At 36.9% G+C, this 22729-nt stretch overlaps 1 protein-coding gene across 1 annotated transcript; it reads right to left on the bottom strand.

The window, feature by feature from the left end:
• Positions 1-744: 744 nt before the first annotated feature.
• Positions 745-21755, bottom strand: plekhm1 (pleckstrin homology domain containing, family M (with RUN domain) member 1). Its single transcript, XM_084433625.1, has 12 exons — positions 21511-21755; positions 20049-20137; positions 16074-16318; positions 12996-13628; positions 11546-12056; positions 11083-11251; positions 8851-9762; positions 7539-7684; positions 6192-6385; positions 6035-6098; positions 4151-4308; positions 745-2648 (listed from the first exon to the last, which is right to left on the bottom strand). Exons 2-12 carry the CDS (start codon positions 20100-20102, stop codon positions 2540-2542), a joined length of 3195 nt encoding a protein of 1064 aa, XP_084289751.1. The 5' UTR covers positions 20103-20137; positions 21511-21755; the 3' UTR covers positions 745-2539.
• Positions 21756-22729: the final 974 nt, after the last annotated feature.

The raw sequence follows: 22729 nt of genomic DNA, 5'->3' as shown, positions 1-22729 counted from the left end.
GTGCTTCGGCTCTGCGTGACTGTGCGGATGAATATGACCCTTACTTTATGATGAACTCTGTTAAGAGAGCTACATGACAATGTATCTGCTCAATAAAATACTTTACTCACCTGTGTAATAAAAAAAAAAAAGCCTTCTCCGCGATGCTTTTATTTAAAAAAATCCATCACCCATCTCCGAAAAGCCTCAGTTATATTAGTCAATGTTAGTTGCTACTAGTCAGTGTTGATACCCGTTTTATTACGAACTCTGTCGCCTTCTCTTTTTGCCAGTAGACTCTCCTCTGTTCGGCGTTTGTTTAAAACGGGTGATTTCCCAGCAGTTTGAGATTTAGCATGCTCCATGTCAACCTTTCTAGCCCTTTGTGACAACTAACCTATGCCACTACCACACCATACAAGCCTCGAAGGAGCTGGAGCAACTTTTCTCTATTTACGGATATGAGACACACACGGGCGAGTGACGTTTGTACACAGTCTCCCGCGAAAACCATCCCGCACGGTGTAAAATATAAACACTAATAGCCTTACCAAAGTAAACACTGATCGTGTATTGACTTTGAATTTGAAATAAAATGTAATTGAAATCCATGCAGATGTAAACAGAAGAAGACGTGTAATAAAACAAACACTTAAATATGCATTTTGGATGCTTTCTTTCCTCTAGTCTGAAAAAAGACATGTCATGGAAGCAAAATCGTTCAGAATTGACCAGTGCATAAAAAAGTTTTTCTCTGTAGCCTAGTAGCTAAAGTAAAAATAATTTATTCAAACTCTGATCCAGGTTTAGTTACACAAGTTGGACTCAATTTAAGATTCTAACATGCTTACAAACATTTTTAAATGGAGTTTGTTTGGTATAGACTGGATGGAGATGATGGATGGAAAGAAGCAAACACAGACAGAAAAAGAGTGCCAGGAGGTAAGAAAACACGAAGAACCAGTCAGAGACAAATGCAGCGCGACGTAGTTTGAGGAGAATGACAAGTTAGACAAAAATATGTGTCCGTCTTTCTATAGCTGATGATTCTAGGGAATGTTGTTTCTTTAAGTTACACTGGCACGAACATACACCTGTAGACAGTACGAGATCAGAGAGCAGCTTAAACACACAGGAGCACAGTCAACATTTCCAGGTAGTTATGTGTACTGTAAATATTGTTGGCTTTTATAAACACTTCAGTTAAAAGCGTCTGCTAAACGACTAAATGCACATTATTATGAGGATGAAAACATTTACTCTGAAAGAATTATTAATAATAAAAGAAAAGGAGTTAACATCAAATCTAAACAAAACAAAAGCTTCAGTATTCATGACTGTAAAAAGAGTAACTGCCTGCCAATTTATGTTGAGACACTTTTGCTTAGGTGACACTGCCCCGAGTGGAAAAACAGAAGATAAGAAAGACAGAACGTCATCTGGGAGTTTTTCCTTTAACAGGTGATGTAATGAACTTGTCATAAACATACCAGGAAAAACAGCATTGTTAAAATAAAAGTACAAAACAAAAAGAAAAATGTAAGTTTCCAACATAAAACAAGTGCTTATGAAGCAGCGGTCAACCTTCATAGGCAAATCAATCATTAAGAATGGACATTCATTAAACCAAGAATCAAATATTAAAAAAGAGTTGATCCTTTTTATCATCCACAGAGACTTTCTGATTTTGTGGCACACATTAATAATTCACATTGGCTTATAATAGTTACATTTTTGGAACAATCCATTTTAGTGATAATGAATGCTACAACGAAAGTTGAAAATAAAGGCACAGTATAATACAAAAATGACCCGTTAAAGGAGGTTGTAAGTGTTAGTACGTTTCATAATTTCATTGATCACCTTCTTTAATAGGTGCGTACAATTCCTGCATATACAAGAATATACTTATTAATGCACACAATGTTTTGTAAACTAGTAATGCTTCATATAAAACTTGGCATGTGACATTCAGATGTAAAACAATAGTAAAAATATAAAAACAAGAGCTTTAAGATCCTTGGCATTTAATTGTCTTAAGTTTCATAAATATGATTTTATTGGCTGGACTAAATCAGTAATGACTACGCAAAAAAAAAAAAGAGAGAGAGAGGGAGAACTAAGACTTATGATTCCAAACACAAACCTGCAGAATAACAAGTGAAGGCCAGAGAAATAGATTAACCGTTGAATGTTGGTGTGTTTATAAAGTTAAAAAGCAAAAATCATAGCTTTAATAACAGTTCTTCCACCATTGTTTGTTTGGCATTGTTGACATCTCAGGAATTAACATACATGGGTGTTCTAATGTGAGTAAATATGTACATATGTATGTGTAAATAAGTGCACTTAAGGCGAGTTTCTGATGAGTCCAATAAACTCTTAGTGTGAAATACAGATCAAGCGCTTCCAGTTGGTCAGCTAACTGAGAAAAATAAGATAACTTTACAATAATATGGTACTAACCCTGGATTTTGAGCTCTGTAGATACGACAGCAACAGAGAACTTGGCACATGACCGTTTTCTTAGAAACCTTCATGCTTTTAACAAACAGCTAAATCAGTCCTCCAAGTCCCTCTCCAAATACTTTTGTATTCGAACGCAGCGCGGACAGCGCGGACACTTGGCCTTACAGGAGGAATGAAACACCGTCTTGCAGACACTACACCTGAGAGACAGAAAACACACAGAAAATCACTTCTCATGATGAAAAGTGTCGGCACAGCAAAAAAAAAAAAAAAAAAAATGGTGTGAAAGTACACACATCTACTTTAACTTTTACACCATTTTTTTAGACTGCTGTGCCGACACTTTTGCTCCCTCTCTGGTGGAGTCATGTGAATGTTAAAGTGGTGGGAAAAATGCAGTCACAGGCAGAACAACAGTGTGAATGGTGTAAAAGTGAAAGTAGATGTGCAGTGTTTTATATTCAGTGTTGCCAGGGCTGTGCTTTTCTAGCACATTTGGGCTATTTTGAAAACTACAGAGCCCCTAAACAGACCTTTGCAAAAATAAAAAATATACAGACTTTTGCGTGCTGATGAGAAACTTTTCATGTGTGCGGGGCTTTTTTTTCTGTGTGCCCACGCGTTACAATTTCCGTTTTATGTATACTGTCTATAACATATTTCCTTTGAGAGTCACTGGCATTTTACTATGAAGTAAACGAGAGTATGGATGCGCATGATTTAATAAAGATCTATCTGCTCTATTGTATACCTCTAATATTACAGCCTTGTGTCCGTTTAAAAAGGCTGATACAGTAAAAAGCGTTTAAAATGTGGCTTTCGTCAGGGCAGTGCGTCATATTTCAAGGCCTTATGTCCTTTTTAAAGAATTTAACTCTGTGGCGGCTGAGAAATGTCGCAAAATAGGCTCATTGTGCATTTTCATATGCAAAGTTTAATGGTTCATGAAAAAACATTGGTACAGTAAAAAATTATATAAACTTGGATATCGGCAGTATATTTATATTGTCACAAATTAAAATGATTTGAACAGTAAAATGTACTAAAATCTCATATTTCAAAAGATCGAACGCCCTTTATTGAAGCACTTCACCCTGTTTTGTACACGGTCATTTATAGGGGTGAGAGTCACATTCTACAACCAAATTAACTCTACATTAATTCTACAGTGTGTACGGATCCGAACTGACCAACTAGTTGTTAATGACGTATAAAAACGCACATCTGTCTCTCTTCTGTACGTGTGTGATGCAAGAAATCACAGGAAAACAGGTAGCCTACAAGCCTCGACTCATTCGTGTTGCTAGATCTTGCTAGAAATAAAAAACAAACAAGAATAAACCGAAATAAATCCAAATGCTTTAAGCTGAAAATAAGACTAAAATATCGCGACCTGCAACTGCCCACTTTAATAACTACTTGATCGCTATATGAGTGAAGCTTACACAACAAGCCCCAAAACGCTTATAATAAGTGGACATGGCAACACTGCAAGAATACTGCAATCGTCACAGTTTCGGTTAGATGTCCCTCCTGCATACACGTGGTCTCGCTAAAATCATCTAAATAAACACTGATTGGACGTAGAAAAGAATTAGGCTAGTTTTCATTTATGTTGAGTAGGTAGGGATGGACATTTTTCTGGTACCTGGCAACCCTGTTTATATATATTTTAGGCATAATGTGTGTTATATGACAATACCTGGAGGTGCTGTCAAACTGAAAAGGGAAGATGATGTTGTCAGAGTTGCAGATCTGACATATAAAGCCCCTCTGGGTGCAAAGGTCACAGTTGTGCACGTGCTTCGACCCAAACTCAATCAGAGACTGCAGGTAAGATTCATAGTGTCCGTCTGCTATCTGTGTGCAAGAAAACACAAGTCTGATCATGTAAAGTAAGGTGTGCGATTATATATATATATATATATACACACACACATCTCAATATTTTCTGGGATTTTGTTGATTATGATAATTAAATATTTTGCTGAGTGTGTTTTTGTGCTGGTACCTTGGCTGACTCACAAAGCTTTTCATATTCTGTGCTATGAGGCAATATCTACCGCCTAAAACTATATATATATTATTTTTTAAATGATATATGAAACTAAAACCTGAATCAGAGTTAATCATTCAAATGATTCATCAAACGGCTGATTCATTCAGTCATTAAGTCATTCATTAAACTGATTTGTTAAAAACACAGATTCATTCAGTAATGAAGCGCCGCTATGTGTTGCTCGGACACGGACAACAGATCTTTTCAGAGGTTTCATCTGGAAATTTTTGTTGACAAAACAGCAAATACAGAAAATGACTATTTGGTCTCAAAATATAATTGAAAATGTTAGCATATTGTTTATTGAACTGTTCTATAAAAATCAACATGACATTCGCAATCATGCTGATATTCAGGAAAAACTTTTTCCAGACCTCAATAACAGCTATATTTCGATCAAAAGTTGCGAATTTAACTTATGCGCAAAATTGGAATATCGCACAAAACTAAAGCCCCGTTTCCATTTCATGCGTTTAAAGGGGTGGTAAAATGCCCTTTTCACAAGATGTAAAATATATCTATGATGTCCCCAGAGTGTGTGTGTTAAGTTTTAGCGCAAAATACCCCACAGATATTTTTATATAGCAAGTTAAAGTTGTCACTTTTTGAGGGTTTGCAAAAACGCACCGTTTTGTGCCTGGCCCTTTAAATGCAAATGAGCTGCTGCAGAGGGCGGGGTTTCAAGAGCTCCTGTGTGTTAGCAGCTGCTATTACCTCACGCAGACACACTAAAATGACAGAAACTGTTCTGCCTTTAATGCTAAAACGGAGTCAGACAAAGATGGAGAGACTCAAGAAGAAGTGACAACATGTAGAATGCAACAGGACGTCTCTGAATGGTTAGTTGATGAATTTATGTTGCTGATGTGGAGTTAACTATCTTCAATTAAGATATTCTGTCATGATAAATCTATAAATCGCTCATATAGGAACTGTTGTGAGATGCACACAGAGTGACTTTCTATTGCATGTGAAAAGATGGATGCTAAAGTTTGAGCTGACTCACAAATGTACTCTTATACAACAACTCTTCCTCTTCTCAACATGGACTGCGTGTTCCCGGGGGCGGGGTTTATGTAAATTCTAGGGTTAGTGATGTCACTAACCCGGGAGGAATGTCTTGTAGTCCCAACCAGCCGTTTGTTGTAGTCCTTTTCTTTAAAAGCAAATATCTTCCTTTGCTTTGAACTTTGAGTATTGCAACTTTGCAGATGTTGTTTATGCTCAAACAGCAACATTACACACTAACTAAAGTTAGAAAAGTGAAATCATAATCAACCACCCCTTTAAGAAAACAAAATCATCACTTACTGAGAAAATGTTACAAGTTTCTGCGATCGGGGAAGCCACTGTGGCATCATAAATGACTTGCGCCTCAAAGCGCGCAGACGTAACGCAATTAATGCTGTCATGTTATCTTGCGTTCGTATGCGTGGTGTTTGGGAACACGATCGTGCGAGACAGTTCTGGGAGGTAAATATAGTCAACCATTTTGATGACAGCTCATTTTTTTTACTGAATAAATACCTGCTGCAAGTCCAATACACTGTATACATCACTGTTATCCAATAAATAAGTCCTCTGCTGGAGTCTGGAAATAAAAAAAACTTGTTACGGATCTGTTGCAAACATCTATTAAAGCTTTAATGGTGTGCAAAGGATCAACATGCACACACAAACACACCTCGGCTGGACTTGTTTGCTGATCCCGCTGCGGCAGATCAGGATGTAGTCTCCGAGGAAACGGAGTTTCTGCCTCAGGGTTTGCACTTTAGCCACAGTGTCAGTGTGATCAAACAGGTCAGGATTCAAAACATCAAGGTTCAGAAGCGGCTCGTGCTCTATTTGAGTCAGCAACTTAAAGGCTTGTCTTGAAACCTGAACATAGAGACGTGCACAGTCACACACAGCTGAAGAACATAGAGACTGTAACAAATAAGCACAAGAGAGAAGCCGCTTCTGATCTCATGAAATCTGATATGTTATTGCAAGCTGAAGAATAATAATGTCTTTGAATCAAATCACAATTATTGGCGTATACTGTACACGCCACCATTCAAAAGTTTGGGTTCAGTACAATTTAAAATAACTGTTTTCTATCTGAATAAATTGAACATTTGTATTTAATCCTGTGATGCAAAACTGAATTTTACTTCAGTCTTCAGTGTCACATGATCCTTCAGAAATCATTCTAATATGATGATTTGCTGCTCAGGTAACATTTCTTCTTCTTATTATTATTATTATCAATGTAGAAAATAGTTTTTGTCTGCTTAACATTTTTGTGGAAACAATGATATGTATTTTTCAGGATTCTTTTATGAATAGAAAGTTCAAAAACAGCATTTTTGGTAACATTATAAATGTCTTTACTGTCACTTTTGTTCAATTGAATGCATCCTTGATGAACAAAAGTAATAATTAAAAAATCTTACTGACCCCAAACTTATGAACAGGTGTGTATAAATCAGCATATCATGGTGACACTTTACAATAAGGTTTATATACAATAACTATATTAGTTAACATGAACTATCAGTGAAAATACTTCTAAAGCCTTTATTAATCTTCGCTGATGTTAATTTCAGCATTTACTAATACATTATTAAAAATCAAAAGTTGTATGTTACTATCATTTAACGGACCTGAGCTGATTAAACAAATGAACATTTGTATTTTTATTAATTAACATTGACAAAGACTAAGCAATACTGTAACAAATGTATTACTCATTGTTAGTTAATGTTAGTTAATACATTAACTAATGTTAATGAATAGAACATTATTGTAAAGTGTTACCCGTTTCTTGTGAATTTTATCAAATGAAAGTCATAAGGCTTAAAAAAAAAGAAGAAAAAATTTATTATTAATTTAATAGCTGCAAAAATATGACAATAAAAACTTGAAGAACTACAGGAAGAACTACAATGAAGAAAAATGGGAAGTGAATGTTAATAAAAAATAATAATAATTAAAGCAAAAAAATTAATAAAGAAAGATTAAAAAAAAAAAAAAAGTAGTTTGTGCTCACCTGGCGTGTTGTTAGGTCCCAGTTGTGCACCATGCGGGAGGGGATGATGGTTGTGTCTCCTTGGTGACAGGACTCACAGTAATACTGGCCTGAGAACTCACAGAGTCTGGCTCTCCCGAAAGACACGCCGATCTGCCGAGGGCAACCTGGGTACACGTTTACAAGAGCTTTTACTTAGTGCCAGAGAGCACAGGCACAGTGAAAAACACTTCAAGATCGACATAAGGGACTCATTTCCTCAGTCTCACAAAGGACAGAAACACGTGGCTGACGGCTCGTTTCTGGGGCGATGAAAAGTAAAGACTAGACAAATCCATTTTAAAGTGCATGTGCACAGCTCTAATGTAATATTTGCATTCTTGTTGGTTTCATACATTTCTGTCAAATGTATAGAAAAATGTCCCGTGGTGTAACCAAGTAAAAATAGAATTTTCTCCAATTTTTACTTTTTAAACAATGATTACAGAAATATTTTTAAATCATGAATATCATGTTGTCTATCACTATGAAACCTACATTTGAAATGTAAAAACCAAAGTAACCTTGCCATATCATAAAATATATAAATATCTGATATACACTGTGGGTAAGATTTAAAAAAAGAATAATAATATTTTTATTCAGCAAGGACACATTAAACTGATCAAAAGTAACAGTTAAGACATTTATAAAGTCACCAATGACTTTTATTTCAAATAAATGCTGTTCTTTTAAACTTTCTATTCATCAAATAATCCAGAATATTTTTAATCCTGATTTCAACATTAATAATAATAAGAAACGTTTCTTGAACAGCAAATCCTCATATTAGAATGACTTCTGAAGGATCATGTGACTGAAAACTGGAGTATTGATGCTGAAAATTCAGCTTTGATCACAGGAATAAATTATATTTAAAAAAATAATAAAACATTTGATAAAATAAATGCAGCCTTGGAAAGCATAGGACTTCTTTCAAAAAGTCTTACCGACCCCATGATCTAAAAATTAAAGTTACTACAGTTTACACATATCGACAGTATGAGTTTACATGAGTCTTCTTTGTGGTATCATTTCCTGTTTAATGGTTTTCTTGTCACATGACAACAAAGTGGCTTCCTGCATGTTACCTAAATATTTTCTTCAAATATGAATGATAAATATAACTACTTTGATGCTTTTATTTTCAGGAAATAATAATAATAATATAATAAACAAAATAATTATACCTTTATTATATTTAATAAAGCCAAACAGTTAAAGTCATTGACTGTATGAATTTCATTTGATTATAATTCTAAAAAAGAAAACTCATCATGCCATCCTCTCGTACCTGCACATTTGTAATTTTGCGCGTCTAGTCCTCTTTCCTTGGGGACCTCAGACAAGTGAGACAGCAACTCCCCGTCTCCCTTCAGTCTGTGTTGAACCAGTTTGTGGACGCCGCCGGGCGACGAGACGCCCTGAAGCGCTCCGTCATCCTCCGTCTCCAGATACGAGTCGAGCGCTCCTCGTATCAGACTCCTCCATCCTCGGGCTTCCTCACCGCTCTCTGCCCTCAGCGTCAGTGTGTCACGCGCAGTCAGAACCTTAAAAAACGCAGGACTACCTAGAGAAACATCTGGAACCACATCCCTGATGTTACTAATGGGGTGTGAGAAAAGGGGTGTCTTGGAGTCATCTTGGACCAGGAAACCTTTGAGGGTCTCCAGGGAGAGTGAGAGCACAAGAGACCGCCAACCCTTCTCCTCCAAGTTCTGATAGACCACCGCTTCCTTTATGGCATCTAGTTCTGGGTCCTTATGACGGGTCCAATCTAACTGAGGGGGATCTGGAAGTTCTGAGATGGTGCGTTCGGGGCTCGAGGGTGCTGGCGAGGGGATCTCCTGATCAATGGACGTTTGCAGCACCTCCCACTGTTCGTCTCTCATCATGGGACGGAGTTTGCTGATGGCCTCTATGATGCGATCGACCCAGTCCTCAGCCTCCCCATGAGACGGTGCCCGCAGGTAGATTCTTTTGTTTAGGAAGGAGAGCCGAAAACGGCCCTCGGAGCCAGAGGACAGGCGGACGTCTTCGCAGCGCAGCAGGGACAGGTTTTCATAGCAGATGCGCTCCTCTGCATTGATGTACAGCCGTAACTCAAACGGAGAGAGCTCGCAGTAGTAATCCCACCACATGCCCACCGCACTGCGCCGCTCCAGCTGACCCAGCTTCAGCAAACCCCTGAACGGGTTAGGAAGACCTGAGAGACACACAGATGATCTTATACACACATCCACGATTTCTACTTTTTATTGAACATCTGTCTTTTTCATCGTATTGCTGTTTTCAAGGTTGAGTGTAACAGCGTTTTTAAAAATATTTATTGCAGTGGTATATTTGCATTTGCAGCATATATATATATATATATATATATATATATATATATATATACATACACACATACACATACACACACTACCGGTCAAAAGTTGAGATTTTTTATGTTTTTTAAAAGAAGTCTCTTCTGCTCACCAAGGCTGCATTTATTTGATAAAAAAAAATAAACAAAAAAAAAATAGTAATATTGTGTAATTTTAGTACAGCTGTTTTCTATGTGAATATAGTAAAGCATAATTTATTCCTGTGATCAAAGCTGAATTTTCAGCATCATCACTCCAGTCTTCAGTGTCACATGATCCTTCAGAAATCATTCTAATATGAGGATTTGATGCTCAAGAAACATTTCTCATTATTATCATAATGAAAACAGTCATTTACATTTTTATTTCAGGATTCTTTGATGAATAGAAAGTTCAAAAGAACAGCATTTATCTGAAACAGAAAGTTTTTGTAACATTAAACACTACCGTTCAAAAGTTTGGGGTCAGTAAGAATGTTTTATTTTATTTTTGGGGGGGAAAGAAATGAAAGAAATCAATGCTTTTATTTATCAAGGATGAATTAAATTGATCAAAAGTTACAGTGGAGACATTTATAATGTTACAAAAGATTCTGTTTCAGATAAATGCTGTTCTTCTGAACTTTATATTCATCAAAGAATCCTGAAAAAATTGCACACAACTGTTTTCAACATGGCTAACAATAATGAATGTTTTTTGAGCATCAAATCCGCATATTAGAATGATTTCTGAAGGATCATGTGACACTGAAGAATGGAGTAATGATGCTGAAAATTCAGCTTTGATCACAGGAATAAATTACATTTAAAAATATATTAAAATACAAAACAGTACAATTGTAAACAGTTTTTTATTTATTATTATTTTTTATATCAAATAAATGCAGCCTTGGTGAGCAGAAGAGACTTCTTTTAAAAACATTAAAAATCTTACCGAGCCAAAACTTTTGACTGGTAGTGTATGTCTGCAAGTTTTTTTACGGTCATTATTCTGCAAGAAGGAAACAGTTAAAGTAAATTTTAAGCACAGATAACACATCAGAGGCAACAAAAATAGACAAATGAAATAGCACTTTTTTGCAGCTCCAGGCTTCCAAAAGTCTTCCAGTAGTTACTAATCAAGAATTTGGCATAAGCAAATTCCTGTTTTATCCATCTTACCGTTCTGTCTCCGGTGCACTACGCTTGGTGGGGGCTGGAGGGTGTCCGGTTCAGAGGTGGGCGTCACCTCCCCGTTCAATTGCGTGATGTCAATAACCGCATATGCTTCAGAACTGCCCGTTTCTTCTGGCTTATAAAAGTCATCCTCTGATATCCAAGATGTGGATTTCTGAGAGACAAACAGATTTTAAGATCTTCTATTAGCATCCACCCTAAGGGTCAAATAGGGCTAGATATTGACATGAATATTCATTTTATGAATCAATTCTGATTCACAAGCTTTTCGATTAGATTCAATATCTTTTGGATATACATCAGATACAGTACAAATCAATTGTTCTTAAGGAAAACAATCTCTCAATTAATGCTGTAATTATACACGATCCCTGTCAGTTGGTATATTAACATTACTATAATATTAAAGGATATTATAGAGAGAATATGATTCTTTGAAAACACTCACACAAGAGGAATACAGAGAGTCTGAGGATATTTTCCTGCTGACGGTACTTGCGGAACGTCTGTATGCAGCATTTCGGGATTGTTCTACTGCAATAGGGGCAGCAGAGGTCTCTGGAAGAACAGTGACAGGGTCTTTAACGAGGTCAGAGGTCTTCTCAACAGTAGAAACTGAAGGGGACTCGACAGATGAGTCTCTGTTCTGTCTCTTCTGCTCCCTTTCTTGGGTCTCAGTGACTGCATGTTTGACTTTTAGTCTTGTGCTTATAACTAGAATCTCCGATTCTTCCGTTGTTCCTTCTTTTGTCTCCAGTAACGCTTCAGCTGATATCTTTTCTGAGCATGCTTTAGATCCCTCTGTGATGTGTGCATCCGACAGAGTTGTGTCCGTGTCCATGTGCGTTTTCAAATCAACAGCATGTTTGGTAGAGTCACTCTGGAGCTGAATATCTGGAGCTGGCACGAACGCATCAAAGTCTTCCTTCTTCAAATCCTGACTAGAGGAGTTGTTCTCTCTACAAAAAAACAAGTATGTTAAATAAGTACTTCAGACAACACAACAACTTCTTTCAAATGTCAATTTTTCAAATAATTTTTCTGGCATTTCCTTTAGGAAACTTTATCCTAACAAGAACCTTCACAACAACTTTCAAAACATGGAGGCAAGTTTTCTGAGCTCAGTGTCAGTGAAATGTTGCATGAAGCGACAAAATCCCAGTCATGTGATTCTTAATATACAGCTGAGGAAAGGATTTTGGATGGTTATGAAAATAAAAACCAAGCAACTGACAAAATGTCTTATAGCATGACGCTGTTGATGGTTGCAGGTGGTTTGCTGGCCAACTAGTTGACCAACACCTAACGAGTCAATTAGAGAAGGTGACTATTTAGTTTTTAAAAGGAATGTAGCCTATTTAAAGCACCTAGGCAGGTTTTGGTATATTGCTAAATATGACGCTGAATCATTGCCATTATATGGCCAAATAGTTGATTATTCAGACCAATTATTATTATTATAATTATTATTAAGTTACCCAACTTGTTGATTTTGAAAATCTGTACAACTCTGATTAAAGTCATCATGGAATATCTTCGTAATCTTCGTAAGAATCTACATCGTAATCTTTAATCAAAATAACTTCCAGAATTCCTCTTGCAGAAACATCTCTTCTCTTCTCTGATTACTGGCATGAGGGCGGAATAACCTGTCACTCACATGAGATCCACCAATAGCAAACCATAACAATCCAACCATCCAATCAATTCCTCACGGACAAAATCACGTCCCACCCATTGTTTTCTTATTCAAGAAGCCGTTTCACTCGGATGCACATCAAAACATGGAAAAAAAGACAATCGCAACTTCCATTTCACGTGATTTATCACTTGACACTTTATTGCACTTGGTTGAGACATGTCACAAGACTTAACAGAATAGACTAACTTTTACTCACTCTGTGACGGTGTTCTGTTGTGCTTTGTGGCTGATTTCCACGTCACAACTCCAGCTTTCCTTTTCGGGACTCCTGGGCTCCTGACCCTGAAGCAGACTATCAGAGCTCAGGCTGGAGGACAGCTGTGACGATCCTGACGTATTCAGACTGAGGTTTGATGAGGTAAGCGGAGTGTTCGTTTCACAACCCTCGGTTTGCTCTTTCCTCGACTCCCTCTGAATCGCTTCCTGAGCCCAATCTGAGCTTCCGGACCCTGCAGATGACTGTGAGACTGTATCCCAAGACTCCTTGCGCTTGGGGCCCAGAAGGTGCTCGTCGGCAGGCGTGAGGGGGCAAAGGCCTGCGAGGACCAGTGGTGTGTTGGTCCACTCATTCAGCACAGCTGATTTATAGGAGAGCTGGAAGGTCATCGAGGCCAAACCCTGCAGCAGGGTGAGAAGAACCTCGCGATCCTCCGGGTCCAGCAGAAGAGCCCCGGGCTGGTAGTAGGAGCCCAATTTGGACCCCTCGCGAAGCAGTGAGGTCAGGTAACACTCCAGAAGCCCGTCATTTAGAGCCAGGCGAACCCATGCTCTGCAGCGACCAATGTCTGAGTTTATGAAGCTTAGACGTTCCAGTTCTTGAACTACGTCCCTACAGAATCAAAAGAGTTGCATGTGATCACTCAAAGGGTCAGTTCATCCAAAATTGAAAAGTCACGGTAAACGGAAGCTCAAACGTGCTTGATTGAGGCTCGAGAACCAAAAATGTTTGTTTCTTGATCTTCCGTTTACCATGTTTGACGTGCATTGATCAATGTTTATAAATGAATAAAAGCCTAAATTAAACCTGTTATCATTTAAACCGCTAGTTCATATGGATTACTTTCATGTCTTTATGAACTTTTTAAAGCATTAAAGTTTTGAAATGGATAGACAGAACTCTCTGAGGATTTATCCTGATCTTCTTTTGTGTTCAAAGTTTGGAATGACATAAAGGTGAGTATTTGATGACATTTTCATATACTGTAATGCAATTCTTTTTCTCTCAACATTGTCTCAATACTTATTTATTTGTGTGCATTCATATATATATATTTTTTTTCAGTTTTTAGAGAAGGTCATCTAAATAAGTGAAAACATTGACAAATACTGGCATTTCTCTATTCTGTCACTTTTACAAGGCAAAATGAAATGAACCACACAAGAATCTACATCTTTATGCATATAAAATTGCGCATTGTGACGTACTGTGATTTCCATACTAGACATTTTGTCAGTACTGTCTTTATCGACTTCCTCCTCCTTCCTTCAAGACTCAAAACAAAGACTGAAAACTTTCCTACTGAGTTAACTATGAACGAAACCCTCAAGCATGAGTCAAAGTGCCTCAGAGTACCGAGTGAGTGAGTGTCACTTGACTATTGCCCATAGGCTCTGGAGCCAATTACTAAACCACATGATTCAACTAATCCTACAGGCTTGTCACAATCCTCACAGTCTCTCCCTGACATGCCTATTTCTGTTTCCAAACGGGTGACAGGTTGCTCACTTGGAAAGACTTGGTTAAAATTATTTTGAAGCATGAATCAACATCAATCGACTTGGTCAGTAAAAAACCAAATGCTTAGGAATTATTTTGAAAAGAGTGGTGTATACTGTAATCCAAGAAGGCTCATTAATAACATTTAGTTCCCACTAGCATCCAATGCATCCAAAATTCAAAAGACAGATGCTATCCCTTGAGAGCCAATGACCCTTCAGATAAAAAAAAAAAAAGTTTTATGTGGCCTTCGCTAACTGATTTGCTGAAAGCTGGAAATTGGTTGGTGGGTGCACTACCATTTAAAAGTTTGGGGTCCTAAGATCTCTTATGCAGGTCCAGTTATGACATTTTGAATTAAATATTACAAGGTCAAAACATGCTATAAAAAAGATCTGTGGGGTATTTTGAGCTAAAACTTCACATACACACTCTGGGGACACCAGAGACTTGTTTTACATCTTGTGAAAAGGGCATTATAGGAACCCTTTAAAAAAAATAAACGAATGCACAAATAAATTGTTCACAATAAGATCTAAACCATGCATTTGATTGGAATCCACTGCTGCTTCAATGTATATGTAATGAGTGATTATAATCAAGGTATTAATCAATATTTTTCCTTCTAAATATCAAATGAGTTGAATGACTTCTCTGGAGATTTTACTTTGTTATAGAAGTTACCAGTGTGATTACTGAAATGTTCTTTTCATGTATTCTTTTTAATGTCAGTATTTGATATCTGAATGCAGTAACAGTGCTTTCTCATTTAACCCGGCTTCCAGAAATAAAATAGGGAAATGTTTTGTGTTTGAGAAAGGTCTTCAACATGTTAAAAACATATAGGGGTCATTGAAGTCTACAGTTTAAGGGAGCATTTCTCAGTTAAAGCCTTACTTTTCAGTTAGACTAAAATGTAGCTCTTCCTGAGAGAAATAACTTGTTATCTTGATGTTTTGAGACGAGACTCCTGTTTATAGTTAGAGCCTGGCCAAATCCAATCTTGGAAAAGATGTGTGTCGGTGTGTGTGTTAGTCTTCTTGGTTACAGGTTAAGGAACCACTGGCATTGTTGGAGATTGACTGAGTTGTTGTTCGGGACATGCTGGCACCCAGCAACCCAAATCCCCGACCTGGAAGGTCACGACGTGCCTAACTTCAGGGTCCGAGTGTCAGCGGCATAATCTATGGGGATATGCTTCTGTCTATCTGTATATGTGTGGAAAATTACTATGTTTATCAATTTCTTAGCCAGTCAGAATCATTCAACCTGTAAGCAATGACGTAGCTTAGACCTTGGAAATGGTATAACTGCTGTGATCTTTGTAACTGTAAGCGGGGCAGCCTACGAACTCCTGTGTGAGTCTTGAAGCTGACTTCTGCTGATGAAACTATCTTCAGTGAAACTTTTCTTCAATTTTTTATAATTCTGACTCCGGGTCTTCTTTCAAACATCTGGTCCTTGGGTCCTAAACTGTATACCCCTTACAATAGATAGGGTGAATTTTCATTTCCTGCCGACTTTATTGAAATAAATTTCAATTAACCTATGACCCACCTGTGTGTGACGGTCTTCAACAGGCTCCAGAAGACAGGTTGAGGAAGCGCTCCTCGTGATCCTCCTTTGCGCAAGTTACCTCCATCAAATCTGATGAACTTGCTCTTGATTCCATGGATGAAAACCGCCTCCAAAGCACAACACAGCAGGTTCGCCTCCAGGTCCTCGCTGGTGACCGCCGTGTCCGTGGTGATGTAGCGCTTCTGCAGGGCTTTTAGCGTCCGTGCGATCTTTTCCTTGATCCACTGAGAACAAGAGAAGGGTTAATATCGCTCTGTTTAATATTCAGTAAATTAGACTACACTGACATGAACTGAACTTGAATTGAGCTGAACAATGACACTATTGTCTTCTGCAGAGCTGCATATAGCTGAATTGAATAGTTTCATAATTGATGAACTTTACATAGTTATTGAACAGAGATCAATCAACACTGAACTGAATTGAGTTGACACTATTGCATCACTGATTCTGTTATTTTTCTGTTTATTATTTTGAAGCTGTTTTGAAACAATCTGTATTATATAAGTAAGGGATAATCCACGGCTAGATGTGCATTAAACGATTTTAATGCACGGCGTAGAGGCAAATAACTACATGACGCAAAGTGGAGTGCATTCATTTGAAAGTGTAAAAGTGACGTGAAGGAAATATGATAACCCATATTCTGAATTTGTCCTCTGCATTTAACCCACCCATAACCCAAGTTAGTGCACACACATTAGGAGCAGTGAGTAGTGAACAACACACACACCCGCAGCCATTTTGCTGTGGCGCCCAGGGAGCGATTGGGGGTTAGGTGCCTTGCTCAATGGCCTCAGTCATTTCCTGCCGGTATTTAGAATCGAACCCTCAACCTTTGTGTTACCAGTCTGACTCTCTAACTATTAGGCGACGACTGACCCAAATGGTTCAAATGGTTTAATGCACAGCTAGCTGTGGATTATCCCACTTATACCATGGTCATTTTCCAGCACTGAAAACTTAAAGCTAATATTTAGGAAGGGTAAAAATGGTTGGTTATTTTCGTCAGTTAGATCAAGCATTCTGTCCTATTTAAATCAGACACAGAGAGAAAGTAGTGCCGTAAGATTACATTTATTTGAACTAATTAACTAATAGCATTTATTTTAATTAATTATCGAGAGAGAGAGAAATCGAGAAATCTTAGCGAGAGGGAGAGAGAGATGAGAGATGCCTGTGTGAATTACCTGCGTCTGTGCAGCGTCTCTCTCAATTAACAACGAAGCTGTGAGTTGAAATACTTCAAAACCAGCGATGTTACCCCCTCATTGCTGAGAAATATAATGAAGTGATTCAATAGCAAAGCTATTTTATTAATAGCAGCGTTGATACGTTTCTGTGCTCCTGAATGTTTCTGTGTGTGAGCAGCATGATCTCCGACTCCGAGTGACGATTGAGTGTGTGTGCTTCAATTAAAACAGCGCATTAATATAGAACGATAATTAAACTGTTATGTTTAGCTATGCATTTACTGAATGAGCACTGTGCCGCTGTTCGTCCGACTGTTTGTACTGTACTGTATTTTATTTTTCTAAACTGTTTTAATTATTCTTATTTCTTTTTGATTATTTTAATTTCTTCTATGTTAAGCACTTTGAATTGCCATTGTGTATGAAATGTGCTATATATATAAACTTGCCTTGCCTTGCCTTGCCTTGCCTAAACTGACTTGGAACAACCTGTGCATCAAACGGTTTTAATGCACACCTTCCAGCCAATCAGAATCGAGTATTCAGAAAGACCTTTGTATAAAGCACTATATAAATAAAGGTGACTTGACTCTGTAACGCATCTGTCTAGACATCTTTCCTTTGACAAGATGTCAAAACAAAGAAACCATGGAGGAAAATACCAGGAAACGCATGAAAGCAATAGTCTTTTATTTAGTGATCCAGTAGAAACGCCAAAGTCAATAAAGTTTAAGGGTGTGTAATTTGCATTGATTGTAATGCATGGTTGGTTTGAGATCAGGTCACTGAATGATCGTGACATTTAGGTCAGCAGACCGAATCAAAAAAAGCTCTTGCAATACACAATGCTTTGCAAGCATTAGGCTGCCTCTTGAGGATCTAAGAGAAGAAGGCAGAACGGAGAAGTCATCGTGTTTTACCATGTGAATGTGAGCAATACCTACAGACAGACTGTCACCTGATGTCAGCTGACTGATTACAAATGCGCCAAAGCGCTGTCAATCAAAGCTGTGGAACAAACACAGCTTCAAGTCAAACAGCATGAAAACCTCAGTAGTGAAGTTTCTGGGAAGAATGAAGCCAAGATGACTAGAAAACAATGAGTTTGTGTCAATCATGATAAATGAAAGAGGAAACAGGCACAGATTAGATCTTGTTGCATGATGTGAATAAACCATAGTATAAACAACAGCAAAAACATCCTTTCTCTTTGTAATCTGATCATCTGAACTACCTCTTTAAGAAGATATGCTAGGTCTGAATGAATCACTTTCTATGTATGTCAATATTAAGATACAAAGACAATTATCATATTCGGTTGTTAAAAGCTTGCAAAATATTTTAGATCATTTATAAAACCTTTTTAAGTGTAACATTTTGGGATTTTCAGATTAAATCAATTTTATAAAAATCCTCCTGTTTAGAAGAGGAGGAAGACATTATGCATTTATTTTGATATTGCCTTTTTGTTGTTGTCTATTGGTCTTAAATTACCACTTAATTCATATAGGGTAATTTGGGATGATCACACACACACACACACACACACACACACACACACACACAGAAAAAAAAAACTCTTATTAAACTCAAGTATTATTTTAGTTGGAAAGGTAGTCTTAAATGTATATGTATTTAAAATATATTTGAAACAATATAACAACAATACACCGTTAGAAAAATGTCAAGAGTTTGAATGGGTAAAGAAGATATGTTTAAAAAGAAATGGGCAAAATTAGTGAGTTTCTCGGGAGATTTAATAAATTTTGCTTTTACTGAAGTAAATAACTGATCAATTAGAAAAAAATGTTTTTTATTTGTAAGCCTTAATGTACAATGTTTGGGTAATTGTGTGCTTCAAGATTCTTTTGCTTTATTTATTTCCATATATTTATTTTATTCGTTTTGAAAGATACAATTTGTGTGTATGTATGTATATTTTTATATGACGATTAGTCCAAGAATGTATGTATATTGTATATTTTGTATATTTTATGGTTAAGTACAGTATGTATATATATTTTTGTTGTTTGTTTCATTATCGTAACGGTTTATTAAAAATAAATAGTATGAATTAAAGATCTAACGAAACACAGTTGCCTGAGTGAATGTATCAGATAGCACAAAATATTAATCTGATTGAATCTGTGCATTAAGTTTTGTGTAAATGGAGCGATTGAATCTGAACAGTTTTGTACACATTTTCCTCGTCTTGCTTTAGTTATCCCTGTATGTGAAATCTTTTGAATATAAAGTGCTACAGAACTGCAGCTAATAGCAAAAGTCTTAAGCAAATAAAGAGGAAATGGCCAGAAAGAAAGCATTATCTCTTGAGCGGACACTTCTCTCACAAGCTCAATACTTGTCTAGTTTCCATTCTATGTGTGCGCCTGTGCGGTCTGACATCTACAAGACAACACGCAAACTGTAGCTTCCTATAAACTCCTTTTACCAAACCGTATTAAAACAGAACGAGAAACAATGTTATGATAGTGCCACAGTGTTAACTTCACATGCAAATCAACCTATGCATGGCTTACTGATAGTTTTCTCTGCATTTAAGCTGTGATAGGAGAAAGTGTTTTAACATTCATCAAACAACACACATCATCTTTGATTTAACGCAGGTTTACAAGAACAAATCCTGATTCCTGCAATTTCCTCCAAGAACCTGCTCAACAAAAAGTCAAAACATTCATATCAATGACCTTGTAATGTCCACAATCCAACTAATCTTCAAAAAGATGAGGAAGTTGCAAACCTGTTTGACATCTTTTGCCTCTGGGCCGCTCTCAGGTGTTTGGGTGGCCAGCATGGCTCCTCTGGCTTCGATTAGTCGTGCTTTACACACTGCAAAATAGACAAATGACTATAGAGGAGATCGGGAGTGTTGTAACATTTTGTAACACTGCAGCACAGTCATTTTGTAACACTGCAGCACAGTCATTATGTGTTAGCCTCAAACTTAAGTAGTTTCAAAATCTACAACTTATCAGTGTAAATCTGAACATCTGAATAAGAGTAAATTAATAGTAAAAAGAGTGCTGTTGTTGCAACCTACCACACGTATGTAACAAATAATGGACGCTGTTTCTAGGTAACATTTTCATTCAAAACACAAATAATACCAGAAGCAAATTTAGAAACACATATAGTGTGAGTTTATGTTGGTCTCTTTCATTTTGTGCCATCTTTTGTTCTACGCTGGAAAGTGTTACAGCCCTCCGTGGTTTTCATCCATGATGTTTTTTAAACATGTACATGAAATACTTTTGAGCCTGTTTTTTTTTAAATCAAATTATACATGAGAATTTGCTTATTTAAATGACACTAATTCTGTTCTCTCAGTTCATATATAATAGTGATTTCATCTGTAGATCTTTTCTAGGTTGTTAGACTGATGGTGTTACACTTCCCTACATGCTCATATAATAAAGGAGATTATAGGGTAGCTAATAAAAACACAATGAGGAGAAGAAAAGCGTAGGCTAATTACTGGCAGTCTTTGTTTAGGCAGCGAATAGTGGAACTGATACACACACAAGCCAACAAGTTTCCTCTTCAAATAGATTCTTTCACACGTCAATGAAGTACATGCATATGTTAACATGCTCATTTTACATCAAATTAAGTGCATTCTGAGTCCAGTAAATGCTTGTATGTACATTTAGCAGTGCACTTCAACCATATTAAAAGAAAACAGAATTATGAAATTACATTTAAAAATGTATTTAAGTCCCACCTAAGTGGGTCAAAAAAGTATTTTTTAAATATAAATTTAAGTTATAATACATTTAAGTGTCCAAACACATTACATTCACTTTCGCACTTAAGCATATTACTAATATTAGGCTAACTACATTATTTCAGTAATAAGTAGCCTACTCTTTTTTCAAAGTATATTAAAGTGTACTTCTTTTTGATGTCATTTGCACTAGAGACTCAAGACAACACAGAATTCATGACAGTTCACTCACTGAATATTAAAGAATAACACGACAACACACCCAGAAGCATTGTTTACATGGTCAAAACAGTAGCATTTCATCTCGAAAAAGTATTTTATTTCATCTCCGTTGGGAATGAATTTCAGAAGCAAACAAACACACGACCATATCCAGACTTTCTTATTGCTCACGAATCTGTCATTACACAACAGACAGTAATGCTATCGTTATTGTTATTCCAAATACATAAACAGCGCAATAAGCTCGTCCACTCACCATGTTTGTTCTGCGTTTTTCTGTCGCGGTGGCGATTCAACAATACATGGTCATGGCCGATGTGTTATCTTTCCTCTTACCGAATCGACATGAGCACGAGTCGTGTGATATCTGTCACTCTCGTTCGCTGATCCAGGAAAACAGAAGAGCACAGGCGATGTGATCAGATCAGCTGACGCGAAAGGCAGGATGGGAAATGAACGCAAGGTTCACCGTGTTCCTGTTGACGACTGGAGCGATTGCGCAACTCGTGCGCAGGATTGAGTGTGTTGAAGACTCCAGCGAGATGATGACCTGTGTCAATACAACAGCATGCTTTTCTAAACAGACGGCGAAAGTCAATTATTATTTTCTTAATGCTGGATTTATGGCTGATGGAAATGAATGAAATGTTACAACCAACAATCAGCATAGTTGAATAAAACAGAAAAGTAATGTAAAGTAGAGAAAACAATCACATTTACAAGAAATAGCCTAATATTGTATAAAAGTGACAATAAAAATTATTCATTAATGAAAAATAAAGCATAAGAAAAATATGGTTGTTCTACAACTCTTCACACATGAGTTTCAAAACAAATAAATTAAAATTCCTATTTCATATGTCTTCATTTATGAGTCAGAGTTTATTTGCTATTTTCCATGTACGTTTAGTTTTGGTTGATGCAAAATGACACTGGTGGTCGTGGCCACACATCAAAAAACTCCCTCAATATGAAAGAAAACCCTTAGACATAAGATTTTAACTTAAGGTTGCTAACTAAATTCAAACAAATATTATTGTTTGTTACTACAGTTAACAAAGGAATAAAATGCAAAGACTAAAAGGCTTGAAGTTTTCTTGTGTTTAAATATTGCTGGCCCACTTTGGCTGAATGTGTTAGATAAAGTGGGATTCATGTAAAGCGGGGCGACCTTTAACCTTCAGTAATTATTCTCAAATTGACATTCACTGGTTATTTTATAGTTGACATGTATCATTAAACAAGGAAATTCAAGTCAGAGATGGAAGAAAGGAAAGAAAGAAGGCATTAAATTCAATCTGTGGAGGGAGGAAAGGACGAGAGGAGCAACATTTAGATGCAGAGTATATAGAGCTATAAGATATGAACATAATTAAAGTGAATTTAGAGAAAATAGACAGAAAAAAAGCCCTAATGAATGGTCCTCTTATTCATTTTTTTGGTAGCCTTGCATGTTCACATTTTTATTATGTTGT

The sequence above is a fragment of the Rutilus rutilus genome, assembly GCF_951802725.1.
Source record: "Rutilus rutilus genome assembly, chromosome: 16".
Classification (NCBI taxonomy): domain Eukaryota; kingdom Metazoa; phylum Chordata; class Actinopteri; order Cypriniformes; family Leuciscidae; genus Rutilus; species Rutilus rutilus.
The sequence above is the reverse complement of the archived record's forward strand: the minus strand, read 5'-3'. Positions and strand labels throughout refer to the sequence as shown.